Below are 17,901 nucleotides of genomic sequence, written 5' to 3'. Positions count from 1 at the left end.
TCTGAATGAATGGGATAGGAAGTTACATTGATCTGGCTGTAGCTTATTATTTGATAAACATTGATGTTCTGTTTAACCTATGGCTTAAAATCAGTAAAAGGAAAAAAGCCACTTAAATGCTGACATTTGGGACATCAAAGATGATTTTCAGTATAATAATTGCTTATAGCTAATTTTCCTATCTCACCAGGGCTTAGGAAATTGAAATAAGCTCTCAGGACTGTTTGTATTAGGGCTGAATATACCCACACAGTTATTTAGCTGACAGATAGGTCAAGTTTGCTACTAATAGCATATCTGCAAAGGTTATATAAATTATGGCACATTATCTTTTAGATTTTTCTGTGCAAATTGAAAAATGGGTCTCAGGAAAAAAAAAGTCTCTCGATATCAAACTTAATAGGGGTATTCAGCATTTTGGTAGACTGACTCTCAAAGTCAGAAGTTGTTTTTATAACCCTTTCTGCTACCTGTTCCACTGAAATTGGCCATTTTTGAACCTACTTGTATTTTCAGTTACAATTACAAGTTTCTTGGGGCGCCTGGGTGGCACAGCGGTTAAGCGTCTGCCTTCGGCTCAGGGCGTGATCCCGGCGTTATGGGATCAAGCCCCACATCAGGCTCCTCTGCTGGGAGCCTGCTTCTTCCTCTCCCACTCCCCCTGCTTGTGTTCCCTCTCTCGCTGGCTGTCTCTATCTCTGTCGAATAAATAAATAAAATCTTAAAAAAAAAAAGAATTACAAGTTTCTTTAGTTTACTACAATAATACTCCATCTGTCTTTTTTAGGCCTCAAGTGATACTTTCTTCTTGTATCAGTTTAAGAACGCTAGTCCAGCTTTGTGTCCCTTCTTTGTATAATATACTACACTATACTGGGATCTTTAAGGGCTTCACACTTGTTTCTTCTAGACAACTGTTAAACAAGTAGTGGTGGTAGTACTCATTACGGTTCTACTTACTAACTGTAAGTCTTTGGGCAAGTTATTTATCTACTTAACCTCCCCTCACATTGTAGGTGTTATACTTATAATGGGTTTGATTACGTTCAAATTTGCCATATCTTATTAGCAACTGAAAGAAAACGTTTATATTTAACTCCTAGGTTATTTTGGTAATTTTTACTATCAGATAAGACTGTTTTGCCAGCACATTCTCAATATCAAACACAATGGTTCTCAACCAAGGGCAATTTTGATACCAACCCCTTCCCAAGACATCTGACGAGGCCTGGGAGAATGCTGCTGACATCCAGAGGGGAGAGGCCAGGGTTCCTGGTAAACAGTCTACAGTGCACAGAACAGACCCTCCACCATCCGCCTCCACCCTGCAGCAAAGAATTATCAAGCTTAAAATGTCAATAGTGCAGAGATTGAGAAAATATGATCTAAAGCAAAATATTCTAAATATTTCTAAATCAACAAAACCAAAGAATGTGTTAACTTGGAAGTGTGTAGAATTAGGAGGTATTTTATATAGACATTTTAAAAACTAGATTTCTAAGATCAGCACAATTTAATAAAGAAATTGAGTATTGAGTAATATTCCTTAAAATACTAAGACTAAAGATGATTCTTATTTAAGTTACAAAAGTATAGTCCAATGTATTTTATTCAGCCAATACTTAATGAAGCCAAGTACTGTGTACCAGACACTATTTTTAAATGATGGGACTACAGGAGTGATCAAAACACAAAAATCTCTAAACTCAGGGAACTTACATTCTAATGGCATCAGAAGCCAGTTTTAAAAAGCTGCTGTCGTCTCTTTCCTAGCTAAAAGTTTAAAACCTAAAATCAAATCCTCTGTCATCCTACTTCCACTGAAATTTATCTATGTTCTCAATTCATGTAACTTCATGTTTTTCTGAAGCCAAGTCACGCTAGGCAATTTTCACTCCTCTGAAACAAATGAAAAATAAAGGCCTACTTCCAAAATGAGAGAATTGCTTTGGGGAGTTCTCAAGCTTGAACATCTTGGCAAACAGCAACGTGAAGCAAACCATGAGCTGCTTACACCACTCTTCCTGTCGCCGTCAGGCCTCCAGGAAACGCAGGCTTTCTCAGTAGAATTAGTGTGACTAAGAAGGAAGGGACAGAACTCAGAATAGCAACCATAGAGCTCTCTCTCAGTCCCTTTCAATTCTGCAGCCTAGTGGTAAATATGTGTATATCTCATCCATATCCACTATTATTTTATGATCTAAGATTATATATCTCTAGACTGGTTTTCTCCATACAAAGAGGAGTTTATTTTTTTCTTTTCCTTATCATGGAGAAAGGCATCCATTCCTTTGGTCAGTTTAGAAGCTTTTATAGAACCCACACCACTACCACCATCTTACTGTCTTTACTGTATCTAGAACAGCTTGCATTATTCTGGGTGCATTTTCAGATAATTTAGGATAAGGAAACAAGTCTGCTGATGACTAGCAAATTCTTGGCTGAAACAGCCCCTGAGGCTATCTTTGGATGCTGTCTACCATAATTCCTAGATCAGTTTCTTGAGACATCAGTGGATCGCTCTGAGCCTACAATCTCATTACTATTCTTGGATTTTTTCCCATTTAATTACTAAACTTGAATGTATTAGGGTTTAGCTGCCTATAGTGAAGTTTCTAGCTCCTACTTTGGCCAGTGTTAGCGATTTGTGGAAATTTATCGCAATCTATTTGAGAAGAGTCTGAAGCTATCTAATAATAGGGAGATTTAACTTTTCAATTTAACATTAGCCAGATATGACCTAGCTGAAGGACTTATGGTTTTAAAAAGGGGTTTTAAAAAAAATAGGTCTAGATCACTACAGTACAGGGCAAAATATGTTGCATTCTGTTTTCAGGGGATGGGAGTAAAGGCTGTAAAGTGCTGTATTTAATTTATTCTTTCTTTTCCACAATTTAAGATATCTCTGAAATTGCAATGCATCTTACTATTGAGATTACAAAATTCTGTTATAGCCTAATTGGCAGTCTTTTTCTTAAGAGTGTGTGTGTGTGTGTGTGTATGGTATATATAGTTTTAATAGCATTTTAGATTTGATAAGGTTTCATAGAAGTAGAACATTACTAGGCTAAAATGGACAGAAAGGAGAAACTTTTAAACAAAGGCATCCAAGTAGGAAAATACAAACCTTTTGGAGAACATTGGATAAACCAGAATTCCTGTAGAAAATCAATGAAAGGTAAAACTTTCATATGTGAGAAGGATTTCAGTAACAAGTTCAGGCAGCTGGCAAAAAAAAAAAAAACACAAAAAACAAAAAACCCTGCATGTTTCATCTGGTAAGCTGAATTTGAGCATCTCCACAAAGTTTTTGTTCTATTAAAAAAAAATAGCAGTAACAACTTTGGAATGGTTCTGTTTTATTCTTTTCATCCTTGAACAGATTTTTTGCCCTCTGGTCAAGCCCCATGATTATTTTAAATGAACTTTTTTAGATTTTAATTATTTATTTGTCAGAAAGAGAAAGAGAGCACAAGCAGGGGGAGCTGCAGGCAGAGGGAGAAGCAGGCTCCCACTGAGCAGGGAGCCCGATGTGGGACTGGATCTCCAGACCCTTGAATCATGACCTGAGCCAAAGGCAGAGGCTTAACCCACTGAGCCACCTAGGCATCCCTCGTTCGTGTAATTTTTTGATTGATCTAATTTGTCATCCGTTCAGAGTTTTCCTGTGTTCTTCTCTGAGTATTTCCATCCTTCCAGGTGGCTCTTTTATTGCCTACATTCTATTGTAGTTAGCCATGAAAATAGAGAATTTATTTACTATGCATTTAATATGATTATATAAAAATATATTTATAATAAAAACTAATCATGAAATATTTAAAGTATGAAGTATTATGTTAACATTATTAAATTAATATTTTATATTATATAAGCATTAGTAATAATAAATCATTTAGTGAAAATTATATCATTTAGTGAAAATCCATGATTTTCATCTTATTTACAAATAGCGCTATGAATTTAAAAAAAAAGATTAAGGAGCACTGGCCACTTTAATGTCACCCAAAAAAATGGAATTAATAAAATTAATCAATGAGAGAGCATGCATATATTCAGCATTTAAATAATGTATATTGAAAAGGAATGTTCCAACCTAAATTTGCTAGAGTTTATTCATTCCACTAAAACAGACTGTTTTTTGAGTGTCCTATATATGTGAGGAAGATAGATGACAGCCTTATAAGTTCTTTAAAAATGGTGTGTGTATTTCTCACAACATTGAGAGAAGAATATTTACTGGAAAGGAGTATGGATTTCTTTTTTCTTTTATAGAATCTGTTAGGCTGATACCAAAATTTTCAAGGTCATTATTCAGAATTGTAATGTTTTCATTCAGGAGGCTTATCTGAGATACATCTAGCTGTTTAAATCCTATCAGAAACAATAATTGTGTATGTGTGTGAGAGAGAGAAAAAGAGATACCCACAAAACTCTTGAAGGCTGAGCATTAATTATCTTAGGAAGGTGCAGGTTAAGTCTCACCTCGGAATTCATCTTGAAAGAAAATGGTCATGTAATCAGCTGTAATGTGCCATATTTTTTCAGAAGTGATTGCTACTATGTTAATTAATCCTGTGCTTCCTGCAGACTGGTTGTGTCCAACGCTGCAGCAGAATTTGGCATATTGGTACAGAAAACCCACACAGCAATGGCATATATGCAAAAGTATGCATTAAATAGTTGGTAATATGTTAGGTAGGGGTTTTTCATTGATATTAGGAGGATATTTTATTATTAAAAAGAATCAGACTGCTGATTGTTTGATAGTGCATTTGGCCATCAACTTGTTTTCTGGCAGTGAACCAAGGTAGCCCATTTATGGGATACTATTTTGATGATCCTATCTAGAAATTGAGACGTTTTTGCATAAAAGGATTCTTAGACTGTTGTGTAGAACAATGCATCTCAGACTTTAATATGCATACAGATCACCTGGGCATCATGTTAAATACCCTTTCTTATTCAGTGGGTCTGGGATGGGACCTGAGATTCGACTTCTGTATCAAGCTTCCAGGTGATGCTGACGCTGTTGGTCCACAGACCACTTCCAGTAGCAAGGCTATAAAGAACTGGATTTTAGGTAGGGGTAACCGGACAGGATTTAACCTGTTGTGGATGGCTTTATCAGAAATGTGGTAATTTTGTGTCCCTTTGTCCACTCATAGGAGATTGAGTGTGAAAAAGGCATATAACATCTTACTAATATGAGAATAGTTTTGACCTCATGACTCCCCTGAAAGCCTCTCAGGGACCTCCCAGAGATCCCTGGGCCATATTTCGAGAAATGCTGCCATATAGGAACCTACACATTGTGTGTTTGTGCTTATTGCAAGTAACACTCATATCAATGCAAAATACCCAGAAAACGACCCAAAGACTGGCAGAACAAACTCCACAATTAAATGTAGAGGAGAGGCCACATTGAAGAGGGTGGGAAAGGTAGAGATGTAGTGGGGAGCTAAACCCTGCAAGTCTGGCCACTGGAGGCAGGGAGCCCTGGGCATGGAGAGGGGTGAGAGACTATCACACCAGGGAGTCTGCATAGAGAAGACAGATCCCCACAGCATCTGGCTCTCTGAAAGTAAAAGTGGCCAAATTTCATGAGTTCTTAGAACCAGCAGGTCTTAAAGCACAGAGCTTTAAATATAAGCAGGTTCCATGCTGAGACAGCATACAGGGTAATGGGAAGCCAAGTCCCTGCCCTTAACAACAAAGCAAGACAGACAGCCTGAGGAGATTCAGCATAGAAGCAGCATTTAGAAAAGCACCTGAACTACTTCTTTGCTGATTTGAATACCTTTTATCCCCTTTTGTTGTCTGATTGCTGTTTCAAGGACTTCTAGTACTATGTTGAATAATAATGGCGAGAGTGGGCATCCTTGTCCTGTTCCTGATCTTAAGGGAAAGGCAAAGTCAAACTGTCTCTCTTCACAGACGACATGACACTCTATATGGAAAACCCAAAAGACTCCACCCCCAAACTACTAGAACTTATAGAGCAATTCAGTAATGTGGCGGGATACAAAATCAATGCTCAGAAATCAGTTGCATTTCTATACACGAATAATGAGACTGAAGAAAGAGAAATTAGGGAATCTATTCCATTTACAATAGCACCAAAAATCATACTGTATCTCAGAATTAACTTAACCAGAGACTAAATGATCTATATTCTAGAAACTACAAATCACTCTTGAAAGACATTGAAGAAGACACAAAAAGATGCAAAAATATTCCATGCTCATGGATCGGAAGAATTAACATAGTTAAAATGTCTATGCTACCCAGAGCAATCTACACTTTCAATGCCATCCCGATCAAAATACCAATGACATTTTTCAAAGAACTGGAACAAACAGCCCTTAAATTTGTGTGGAACCAGAAAAGGCCCCGAATCGCCAAGGAATTGCTGAAAAGGAAAAACAAAGCTGGGGGCATCACGTTGCGGGATTTCAAGCTATACAACAAAGCTGTGATCACAAAGACAGCATGGTACTGGCACAAAAACAGACACATAGACCAATGGAACAGAATAGAGAACCCAGAAATGGACTCTCGGCTCTTTGGGCAACTAATCTTTGACAAAGCAGGAAAAAACATCCAGTGGAAAAAAGACAGTCTCTTCAATAAATGCTGCTGGGAAAATTGGACAGCTACATGCAAAATAATGAAATTTGACCACTCTCCCACACCATACACAAAGATAAACTCCAAATGGATGAAAGACCTCGATGTGAGACAGGAATCCATCAAAGTCCTAGAGGAGAACATAGGCTGCAACCTCTTTGACATCGGCCACAGCAACTTTTTTCATGACACATCGCCAAAGACAAGAGAAACAAAAGAAAAAATGTACTTGTGGGACTTCATCAAGGTAAAAAGCTTCTGCACAGCCAAGGAAACAATCAAAAAAACTAAGAGGCAGCCCACGGAAGGAGAAGATATTTGCAAATGACGCTACAGATAAAAGATTAGTATCCAAGATCTACAAAGAACTGCTCAAACTCAATACACGTGAAACAATCAAATAAAAAAATGGGCAGAAGATATGAACAGACACTTTTCCAATGAAGACATACAAATGGCTAACAGACACATGAAAAAATGTTCAAAATCATTAGCCATCAGGGAACTTCAAATCAAAACCACATTGAGATACCACCTTATGCCAGTTAGAATGGCAAAAATTGACAAGGCAGGAAACAACAAATGTTGGAGAGGATGTGGAGAAAGGGGATCCCTCTTACATTGTTGGTGGGAATGCAAGTTGGTACAGCCACTTTGGAAAACAGTGTGGAGGTCCCTTAAAAAGTTAAAAATTGAGCTACGCTACGATCCAGCAATTGCACTACTGGGTATTTACCCCAAAGATACAGACGTAGTGAAGAGAAGGGCCATATGCACCCCAATGTTCGTAGCAGCACTGTCCACAATAGCTAAATTGTGGAAGGAGCCAAGATGCCCTTCAACAGATGACTGGGTTAAGAAGATGTGGTCCATATATACAATGGAATATTACTCAGCCATCAAAAAGAACGATTTCACAACATTTGCAGCAACATGGACAGGACTGGAGGAGATAATGCTAAGCGAAATAAGTCAAGCAGAGAAAGACAATTATCATATGGTTTCACTCATTTATGGAACATAAGAAGTAGGAAGATAGGTAGGAGAAGAAAGGGAAGAAGGAAGGGGGAGTAAACAGAAGGGGGAATGAACCATGAGAGACTATGGACTCTGGGAAACAAACTGAGGGCTTTAGAGGGGAGGGGGGTGGGGGATTGGGATAGGCCAGTGATAGGTAGTAAGGAGGGCACATATTGCATGGTGCACTGGGTGTTATACACAAGTAATGAATCATGGAACTTTACATCAAAAACTTGGGATGTACTTTATGGTGACTAACATAACATAATAAAAAATTATTATAAAAAAAAAAGAAAATCACCTGGAGCATGCAGGAGGGACAGTTATTTACCAAACTCAGAGTTCTGTGAGGGACATCTCCTGGAACAAAGGAGCTGGTAGTCACCATTTCGCTCCCCCACCCCCCAGCATAAACACACAGCCACCTGTGGAAACCAGTGTAGCATAAGCACCTAACTTGCTGACACCATGCCCCTCCCCCTCCAGGTGGGCCTGCCTCAGTCCCAGCACGGTGGGGCCCCTCCCCCAGATAACCAGTACAAACCTTACCAACACTGTATCTCCCAACTTTGCCCTTTGCACAGCCTGGGTCCTGCTGACTCCAGCTTGTCAGCTCCCACAGAGCACACACACACCTTGTTAAAATTGCACCCCACACTGGCACACACTTTACAGAGAAGCCCAGGCGGGCCTCGGTCTCCACAGTGGCTGCACATCCCCTGTGGAAGAAGACCAGCCTGCACAACTTGTAAGCGCTGCAACCCAGCTTGCTTGTGCCATGCGGAGTGGCCCCAGCGGGCCAGATCTCTGCAGAAGCTGTCAATCCCCCGTGGAAGAGAACCAGTGCCACTTTGTTAAAAAAGTGCATGCCCCATCCACTACTTTTAAGAGCAAGAGACATGGCTCACTTTCCTCACACACAGAAACAAACACAGAGAGTTAGGCCAAATGAGGAGCCAGAGGAATATGCCTCAAACGAAAGAGCAGGACAAAATCCTAGCAAGAGACCTAAGTGAAACAGAGCTAAGTAATATGCCTAATAGAGAATTTAAAGTAATGATCATAAAGTTACTCACTGGACTTGAGAAAAGATTGGAGGACATCAGTGAGATCCTTAACACAGGGATAAAAAACAATCAAAGATGAAGAACACAGTAATTTCAATTAAAAATATGCTAGATGGGGGGGCGCCTGGGTAGCGCAGTCATTGGGCGTCTGCCTTCGGCCCAGGGCGTGATCCTGGCGTTCTGGGATCGAGTCCCACGTCGGGCTCCTGGGCTGGGAGCCTGCTTCTTCCTCTCCCTCTCCCCTGCTGTGTTCCCTCTCTCGCTGGCTGTCTCTCTGTCACATAAATAAATAAAATCTTTAAAAAAAAATATGCTAGATGGAATAAATAGCAGGCTACAAGGAGCAGAACAAATCAGTGACCTGGAGAACAGAATAATGGAAAGTAATCAAGCTGAGCAGATGAGAGGGGAAAAAATGCAAAATGAAAATAGACTTAGGGAACTCACCAACTTCAAGTATAATAACATTTGCATTATAGGCATCCCAGAAAAGAAGAGGAAAGAAAAGGGGGCAGAACATCTATTTGAAGAAATAGTAGCTGAAAACTTCCCAAATCTGGGAAAGGAAACAAATTCAAATCCAGGAGGCACAGAGCTCCCCCAACAAAATCAACCCAAGGAGGGTCACACCAAGACACATAGTAATTAAAATGGCAAAAAGCAGTGATAAAGAAAGATTGTAAAAGCAGCAAGAGAAAACAGTTATATACAAGGGAAACCCCATAAGGCCATTAGCAGATTTTTTTCAACAGAAACTTTGCAGGCCAGAAGAAACTGGCATGATATATTCAAAGTGCTGAAAGGAAAAAATCTGCAGCCAGGAATACTCTATCCAGCAAGGCTTTCATTCAGATTAGGCGGAGAGATAAAGAGTTTCCCAGACAAAAACTACAGGAGTTCATGACCATTAACCCAGCCCTACAAGAAACATTAAAGGGGACAACTTGACCTTAAACCTAAAGGAGCTAGAAAAAGAAGAACAAACCAAACTTAAAACCAGTAGAGGGAAGGAACTAATAAAGATTAGAGCAAAAATAAATGATATAGAAACTAAAACAATCAATAGATCAATACCAGGAGCCGGTTCTTTGAAAAGATCAATAAAATTGATAAATTCTAGCCAGACTCATCGAGAGAGAGTGAGAGAGGGAGGGAGGGAGAGAGAGAGAGGACTCAAACAAAATCAGAAACAAAAGATGAGAAATAACCAACACCACAGAAATGCAAAGGATTGTAAGAGAATATTATGAAAATTTATATGGCAGCAAACTGGACAACCTAGAAGAAATGGGTAAATTAGAAACATATAACCTACCAAAACTGAAACAGGAAGAAATACGAAATTTGAACAGACTAATCACCAGCAATGAAATTGAATCAATAGTCAAAAAACTCCCAACAAACAGAAGTCCAGGACCAGACAGCTTCACAGGTGAATTCTACCAAATATTTAAAAAAGAGTTAATACCTATTCTCAAACTTTTTTCAAAAAATAGAAGGAAAATTTCCACATTCATTCTATGAGGCCAGCATTTTCCTGATTATCAAAATCACATAAAGGTACAACGACAATAAAAGAACTACAGGTCAATATCTCTGATGAATATAGATGCAAAAATCCTCAACAAAATGTTAGCAAACCAAATCCAACAATACATTTAAAAAAATCATTCACCATGATCAAATGGGGTGTATTCCTGGGATGCAAGGGTGGTTCAGTATCAACAAATCAATGTGATACATCACATCAACAAGACAAAGGATAAAAACCATATGATCATTTCAGTAGATGCAGAAAAAGCATTTGACAAAGTACAACATCCATTCACAATGAAAAAAAAAATTCTCAACAAAGTAGATTAAGAGGGAACATACCTCAACATAATAAATGCCTTATGTGAAAAACCCACAGTGAACATCGTACTCAATGGTGAAAAATGGAGCGCTTTTCCTCTATGGTCAAAGAATAGACAGGGATGTCCACTCTCACCATTGTTATTTAACATAGTGCTGGAAGTCCTAGCCACAGCAATCAGATAAGAAAAAGGAATAAAAGGCATCCAAATTGGTAAGGAAGAAGTAAAATGTTTGTTCTTTGCAGATGACATGATACTATATATATGGAAAACCCTAAAGACTCCACTGAAGAACTATAGGACTGATAAATGAATTCAGTAAGGTCGCAGGATACAAAATCAATGTATGGAAATCCATTGCATTTCTATACACTAATAATGAAGCAGCAGAAAGAGAAATAAAGAAAACAATCCCATTTACAATTGCATCCCCCCCCCAAAAAATACTTAGGAATAAGCTTAACCAAAGAGGTGAAAGACCTGTATTCTGAAAACTATAAAACACTGATGGAAGAAATTGAAGATGACACAAAGAAATGGAAAGACATTCTATGCTCATGGATTGGAGAAACAAACATTATAAAATGTCTATACTACCCAAAGCAATCTACAGATTTAGTGAACTCCCTATCAAAATACCACCAGCATTTTTCACAGTACTAGAACAATCCAAAAATTTGTATGGAACTACAAAAGACCCCAAATAGTCAAAGCCATCTTGAAAAAGAAAAACAAAACTGAAGGTACCACAAGTCTAGACTTGAAGTTATAATACAAAGCTGTAATAATCAAAACAATATGATACTGGCATGAAAACAGACACATAGATCAACAGAACAGAATACAAAGCCCAGAAATAAACCCACAATTATATGGTCAATTTATCTTCAACAGAGGAGGCAAGAATATACAAAGGGAAAAAGACAGTCTCTTTAACAAACGGTGTTGGGAAACCTGGACAGCTACCTACAAAAGAATGAACCTGGATTGCTTTCTTAAACCATGCACAAAAATAAACCTAAAATAGATTAAAGACCTAAATGTGAGAGTGAAACCATAAAAATCCTAGAAGAGAGCACAGGCAGTAATATCTCTGACATTGGCCATAAGAACATTTTTCTAGATACATCTGAGACAAGAGAAACAAGAGCAAAAATAAACTGTTGGGACTGCATCAAAATAAAAAGCTTCTGCACAGCAAAGGTAACAACCAACAAAACAACTTACGGAATGGGAGAAGATATTTGCAAATGACATATCCCATAAAAGGTTAATGTACAAAATCTCTAAGACCAAAACCCAAATAATCCAATTAAAAATGAGAACACATGAACAGACATTTCTCCAAAGAAGACATCCCAATGCGAACAGATACATGAAAAGATGCTCAACATCACTCGTCATCAGGAAAATGCAAATCAAAACCACAATGAGATATCACCTCACACCTGCCAGAATGGCTAAAATCAAAAGAAACAAGTGTTGGTGAGGATGTGGGGAAATAGGAACCCTGGTGCACTGTTGATAGGAACGCAAACTGGGGCAGCCACTGTGGAAGACAGTATAGAGTTTCCTCAAAAAGTTAAAAATAGAACCACCCTATGATCCAGTAATTGCACTACTGGGTATTTACCCAAAAAATAAGAAAACACTAATTCAAAGCTATACTTGCACCCTTTTGTTTATTTCAGCATTATTTATAATAGCAAAATTTTAGAAGCAAACTAAGTGTCCATCAAAAGATGAATGGATAAAGAAGATGCGACACACACACACACACACACACACACACACACACACACACACTGGAATATTATTCAGCCATAAAACGGAATGAAGTCTTGCCATTTGCAGCAACAGGGATGGAGCTAGAAAGTATAACGCTAAGCAAATAAGCCAGTCAGTGAAAGACAGAGGCATATGATTTCATTCATATGTGGAATTTAAAAAACAAATAAACAAAGGGGGGAAAAAGAGACAAACCAAAAAACAGAATCTTAACTATAGAGAACAAACTGATGGTTACCAGAGGTGAGGTAGTAGGGAGTTGGGTGAGAGAGCTGAAGAGGATTAAGAGTACGCTTAACTTGGTGAGCGCTGAGTAATATGTGGAATTGTTGAATCACTATATTATACACCTGAAACAAATATGCATTGTATATTAACTATACTAGAATAAAAATAAAAACCTCTCTTCTTCTGACAGAAAAAAAATTGCTAGAAAATTTAGGAGAAATACTAGGAACTTGAAACATTTTTTATTTTATTAATTATCTTGTTATAAGAAAAAGTAACCCTTCTAAATAATTTATTTTAGTTTTAAAGAACACATAGGTGAATATTTGATTCTTGTCATTTTTCCCCCTGGATTTTGTGTTTGCAAGTCTCAGTAACTCTCTTAATGAGATCTAGTGTAGTGAGCCTGAACATTTACATGACTGAGTCTAAAATTGTTTTCCATAATGCTTTCTTATATTTATGCTTAGTCGGTATTTTTAACTTTTCTAGTACCTTATAATACACCTGTCTTTTGCCTCCTCAGCAACCGTGTTGAAGCATGGACAAGAGATGTTGCTTTCTTACTCAGACAAGAAGGCAGACCTATGGTTAATCTTATCCCTAAAAAGACTAAAGTAAGAGTAATGGAAAAGGACTGGAAGAATACAGACAAAGCAGTAAATTGGTTAAGGAAGGAAGCAAGTAATAACACTCAACCATTTGTTCTGTACTTGGGATTAAATTTACCACATCCATATCCTTCACCATCTTCAGGAGAAAATTTTGGATCTTCGACATTTCACACATCTCTTCACTGGCTTAATAAAGTAAGTATACTATTGTGTGCCCAAAAGTACAAGTTAACATTATAAGCTGTATGTTATTGGTACTTGCCCACTGTTTCTTTGATTATCAATTTAAAGAAAAATTTGAAAATTCTGTATCTTAGTAAATCAAATATGACCAATAACTGGTTGGCAAAAAACAAAGGGTCAATTTTACAGAAATCAAATAAGTATTAAAACTCAGTAATGTACTTCTGATTTGAACACATTTACATATAATGTGTCTATAAAAAAAGAAACTGGGGTGCCTGGGTAGCTCAGTTGGTTGAGTGTCCAACTCTTGGTTTCAGCTCAGGTCATGATCCCAGGGTCTTGGGATCGAGCCCCAGGTCAGGCTCTTCCCTCAGTGCGGAGTCTGCTCAGGATTCTCTCTCTCTCCCTCTGCCCCTCCCCCTCTGCCCTGCCTCTCTAGCTTGTGAGCTCTCTGTCTCTTAAATAAATCAAATACTTTAAAAAAAAAAGGAAAAAGAAAGAAAAAAGACGTTCTCTTAATAGTGCAGGCAGGCAATCTTCACTTGGCAGAGGTCAGGGTGGTAAAAGTGACCATGCAAGCTGAAACTGTACAAAGAGATCTCAACAGTCAATTGAGAAAATGACCATTTTTCTAGGACTCTTAAAAACATTTGTCAGAACATTAAACCTCTCTTGCTTTGGGTTATAAATGTGCAGGGAAATGAAAAAAAAAAAAACAACAAAACTAATATTGAATGCACTGTAACTGAAGACACTAGAAATAGTAAGAATTAAAGTGTTTTGGGTTTTTGAAAAAAAAATCAAAAGAGTTTGAACAGTGCTTGTCTTCTCACTGTGTAACAAGATACGGAGCAAGCATCTTCTCTAAGTCTTGGCAGACTGTCCTATCCCTTTCTAAATGTGGATCACCTTCCAACATTTTACCCTTTGCACTTCCAAGTCATGATATATTTCTGAGAGTTCTTTTAACCTATAGATTTCTGCCAGTGTCACTTTCTCTAGGATATGTTCATCCCTTTGTTTTGCAACGACCTTCCTATTTTTATCAGTGAGTTTATCTTCACTAAGTTCCTCTAGCTGCATAGCTAGTGTATCAAATGGTGGCAGTGTCAACATTCCCAGGTTGGCTCTTTTTTCTATAATTCTAATTAAGATTTAATTCAGATTTCACGTACAGTGTTACCACTTTTTATTTCTTTACTGTACATTCATCTTTTTTGACCAATCCCCTTTTTCGATTATCCATTTTTGTAAAATGTCACATGGAGTTCTCACTGAGAGACAAGGAGACGGCCCAACTACACATTTGGCTGTATGTATGCATACTGAATAAACGATATCCAGGGACCAATCACTGGTAGACTTTGAAAAAAATGACACAATTAGTCCCTGATTGGGACACACACCTGTAATATACAGGGATCTGTAAACTAAAGAATTAGCAGTATTTGAATGTGAAAGTTTGTACTTTATGCAGTAAGTCACAGTTAATATACTTTGGTAATTGAAATTTGTGTTGTTGGGGGACTGGTGGTATTTAAACTGTGGTAAATGAAATCCATGCACATCTGAACCATGCAAACGAGGACCACCTGTGTTTTGAAAGGTATCAACTTAAATTGAATTTAAGTTGCTTTAAAAACTATAATCAGAAATGCTGTTTAGTTAACCCTGTTTCAAAGGAAACAATATCAAAATTGTAGATACTTCATGTTTTCAGAAAAAGTTGTAACTGGCTCTATCTTGAAAAATTAGTACTAGCCTAATGAACTGAATCAAATAACTTGTAAGTATATAGTAAGTAGATATCTGAGTTTTTTAAGTCACATGACTAAAAGAAGGATATGACTTAAGTTTAGTCTTGTTTTCACCAAAACTATAAGCATTCATATGTATTAAAAAGTTGTATTTGTTAATGAATCATCGAGCCTTACATCGGAAACCGGGGATGTACTGTATGGTGACTAACATAATATAATAAAAAATCATTTAAAAAAAAAAGTTGTATTTGTTCTTAGCAAACATTTGGCTATCTCACTAGATATTGGCAGTTCTACTAGCGAATTATTTGGAACAGAATCTAGATTCTCAGGTTGTTGATTCTGGAATTTTGAGTGAGTCACACACTATATTAAAAAGCTTGTAGGCGCCTGGGTGGCTCAGATGATTAAACATCTGCGTTCGGCTCCAGTCATGATTCCAGGGTCCTGGGATCAAGCCCTGCATCTGGCTCCCTGCTCGGTGGGGAGTCTGCTTCTCCCTCTGCCTCTGCCTGTGGCTCCCCCTTCTTGTGCTTCCTCTCTCTCTCTTTCTCTCTGTCAAATAAATAAATAAAATCTTTTAAAAATAAATTAATTAAAAATTTTTTTAAAAGCTTGGGTATTTTTTCTGGACTGAATAATGTCTAAAATAGCTCATGTTTTTCATTGTATAATGGAAATTATAGTTATAAAAATAATTTTCACAATTGTCTCACTATGTATACAGATATTAATATATACCTTTTGTTTTTACTAGGAATATTAACAATTTGTTCCTAATTATGTATTTGATTTACTATTTTCTTTACATAACTCGTAACTATTTTCTTCCACAATCCTAAGTAATTAAGCATTGTCTAATTCACCATGCATCCTTGTTGGAAGAGAAGAATATTACTACCTTGTTTTTCTCTCCTTTTTAGGTTTCTTATGATGCCATCAAAATCCCAAAGTGGTTGCCTCTGTCAGAAATGCACCCTATAGATTATTACTCTTCTTATACAAAAAACTGCACTGGAAAGTTTACAGAAAAAGAAATTAAAAATATTAGGGCCTTTTATTATGCTATGTGTGCTGAGACAGATGCCATGCTTGGTAGGTGGTATATTTAATAAGCAATTAAATGAAGAAAAAGTATAATGTTTTTCCAACAAATTGTGATCATGCTGGTTGCTGACTTGTATGAACTTCCTCAGACAATGTTTTACAACAGTTGCTTAGATGGTAAAGGCTTAGAATTGCAAAAACCTTGACACATATAAAAATTGAATAGTTTGCATTATTAATCAAAGAATAAAAAGCCTTTTCTATCTTAATTACTCATAAATTAATAAATGCTTAGATTTGTTCATACATAAAGACAGGACCATAGAAGGGTATTACCTGCTTTAAACAGGAATCGTATTGAACCAAACACAGGTACACATGTGACAGGTAATTGTAAGGCAGTTTAGATTCTAAGAGATAAGAGTTTAGTCACAGAATCTCGTGAATTCTCCCAGACTTGTAATAATTAGAAGACAAAACCATTCTTCCCAGGCCCCTTAGAGCAAGATTTAACTAAACCTGACATCATTTTCCCCATGTGTATTCTGGTCCAGAATCATACTGAATTCCTTCCCCAGTTCAGCTCAAAACCCTGCCTGCTTCCATAAGATGACTGTCAAGCAAATGTTTTGCTTACTCATTTGTAGAGTTAATGGCAGTTTCCAGTTTAGATTGGAGAACGCTTGGTTTAAAAAAATCATCTAACCAGGTATTTTCATATTTTGCTATACTTTGGAGTATGCAAATTGCATTAGTGTAATGAGGGAGGCACCTCTTCTGTACAAAGTAAATTTTGAGAGTGAACGAGCGGCAGTTTCTTAAAAAGCATTCACTGGACAAAAATAGAAAAGTATAAAGCAGAAAGCCAAAAAAAAAAAAAAGGATAAATTATTTATAATATACCAAGTATAATATGAATTAAAAGTCCTAAGGATTTTCTAAATACTCAATCTTAAATGCAAATGAGATTTAAAGTAAATTTCTTTAATCCTAAATCCCTACAAATGAATTTTTTTCATATTTTCTGATGCTAATGAGTATTCACCCATTTGCCCCTGGAAATCACTTTTGAAAGTTTGCAGCTTATCCGTTCATCCATTGCCACTAAGGTGAAATACTGTGTATATAATGTTGCTGCAGGGGGTGTGGGAATATCTCTTGACGTCTCTTAGAGAAAAAAAATGCAGCAGCTCACTTCAACTACTAAGTTTATGAAATAGGTCATATCTTGTGATATCCACACTAGTCTTGTCACCAGAGAGTATTTCTTATTGCTCGCTGTGTTTGTTCAACAAATACTTAGTGCCCACTAGCTAGCTATCAGGCACTATTTGGGGCACTGCTGATACTAATTGAATATTATTATGAAATCACACTTTAATTAAAAACACTAAGCTCTTGCTCCACCTCAGGGCCTTTATATTTGTTTTTCCCTCTGCCTGGGATGCCCTTCCCTTTGCTTTTTACACAGCTGGCTATTCTCAGATTTAGCTGTCAGTTCAACTATCCCCTCCTCGGGGATGTCTTCCCAACCGCCATACGTTAGTATACCAGCCCCACCATCTTCCTTACTCTCTACCTTATCATCTTGATTGTTTACATCATAATCTTCAATTGTTCCATCTATTTACTTGTCGATGGCCTGCTTCCCTTGAACGAGGGGAGCCTCATGAGAGCAGGGACTTCAGTCTTAATCAAGACTGCA

At 37.4% G+C, this 17,901-nt stretch overlaps 1 protein-coding gene across 1 annotated transcript in view; it reads left to right on the top strand.

Moving 5' to 3' along the window:
* ARSK (arylsulfatase family member K) overlaps positions 1-17,901 on the top strand; it is a 42,820-nt gene that overhangs the window by 12,803 nt on the left and 12,116 nt on the right. The window contains exons 4-5 of the mRNA XM_045796254.2: positions 13,116-13,398; positions 16,073-16,244. Of these exons, the coding sequence (XP_045652210.2) occupies positions 13,116-13,398; positions 16,073-16,244 (455 nt within the window). The remainder of the gene's footprint in view (positions 1-13,115; positions 13,399-16,072; positions 16,245-17,901) is intronic.

Source organism: Ursus americanus, chromosome 5 (assembly GCF_024610735.1).
Source record: "Ursus americanus isolate L20-20 chromosome 5, mUrsAme1.1.p, whole genome shotgun sequence".
NCBI classification, from domain to species: Eukaryota; Metazoa; Chordata; class Mammalia; order Carnivora; family Ursidae; genus Ursus; species Ursus americanus.
The sequence above is the reverse complement of the archived record's forward strand: the minus strand, read 5'-3'. Positions and strand labels throughout refer to the sequence as shown.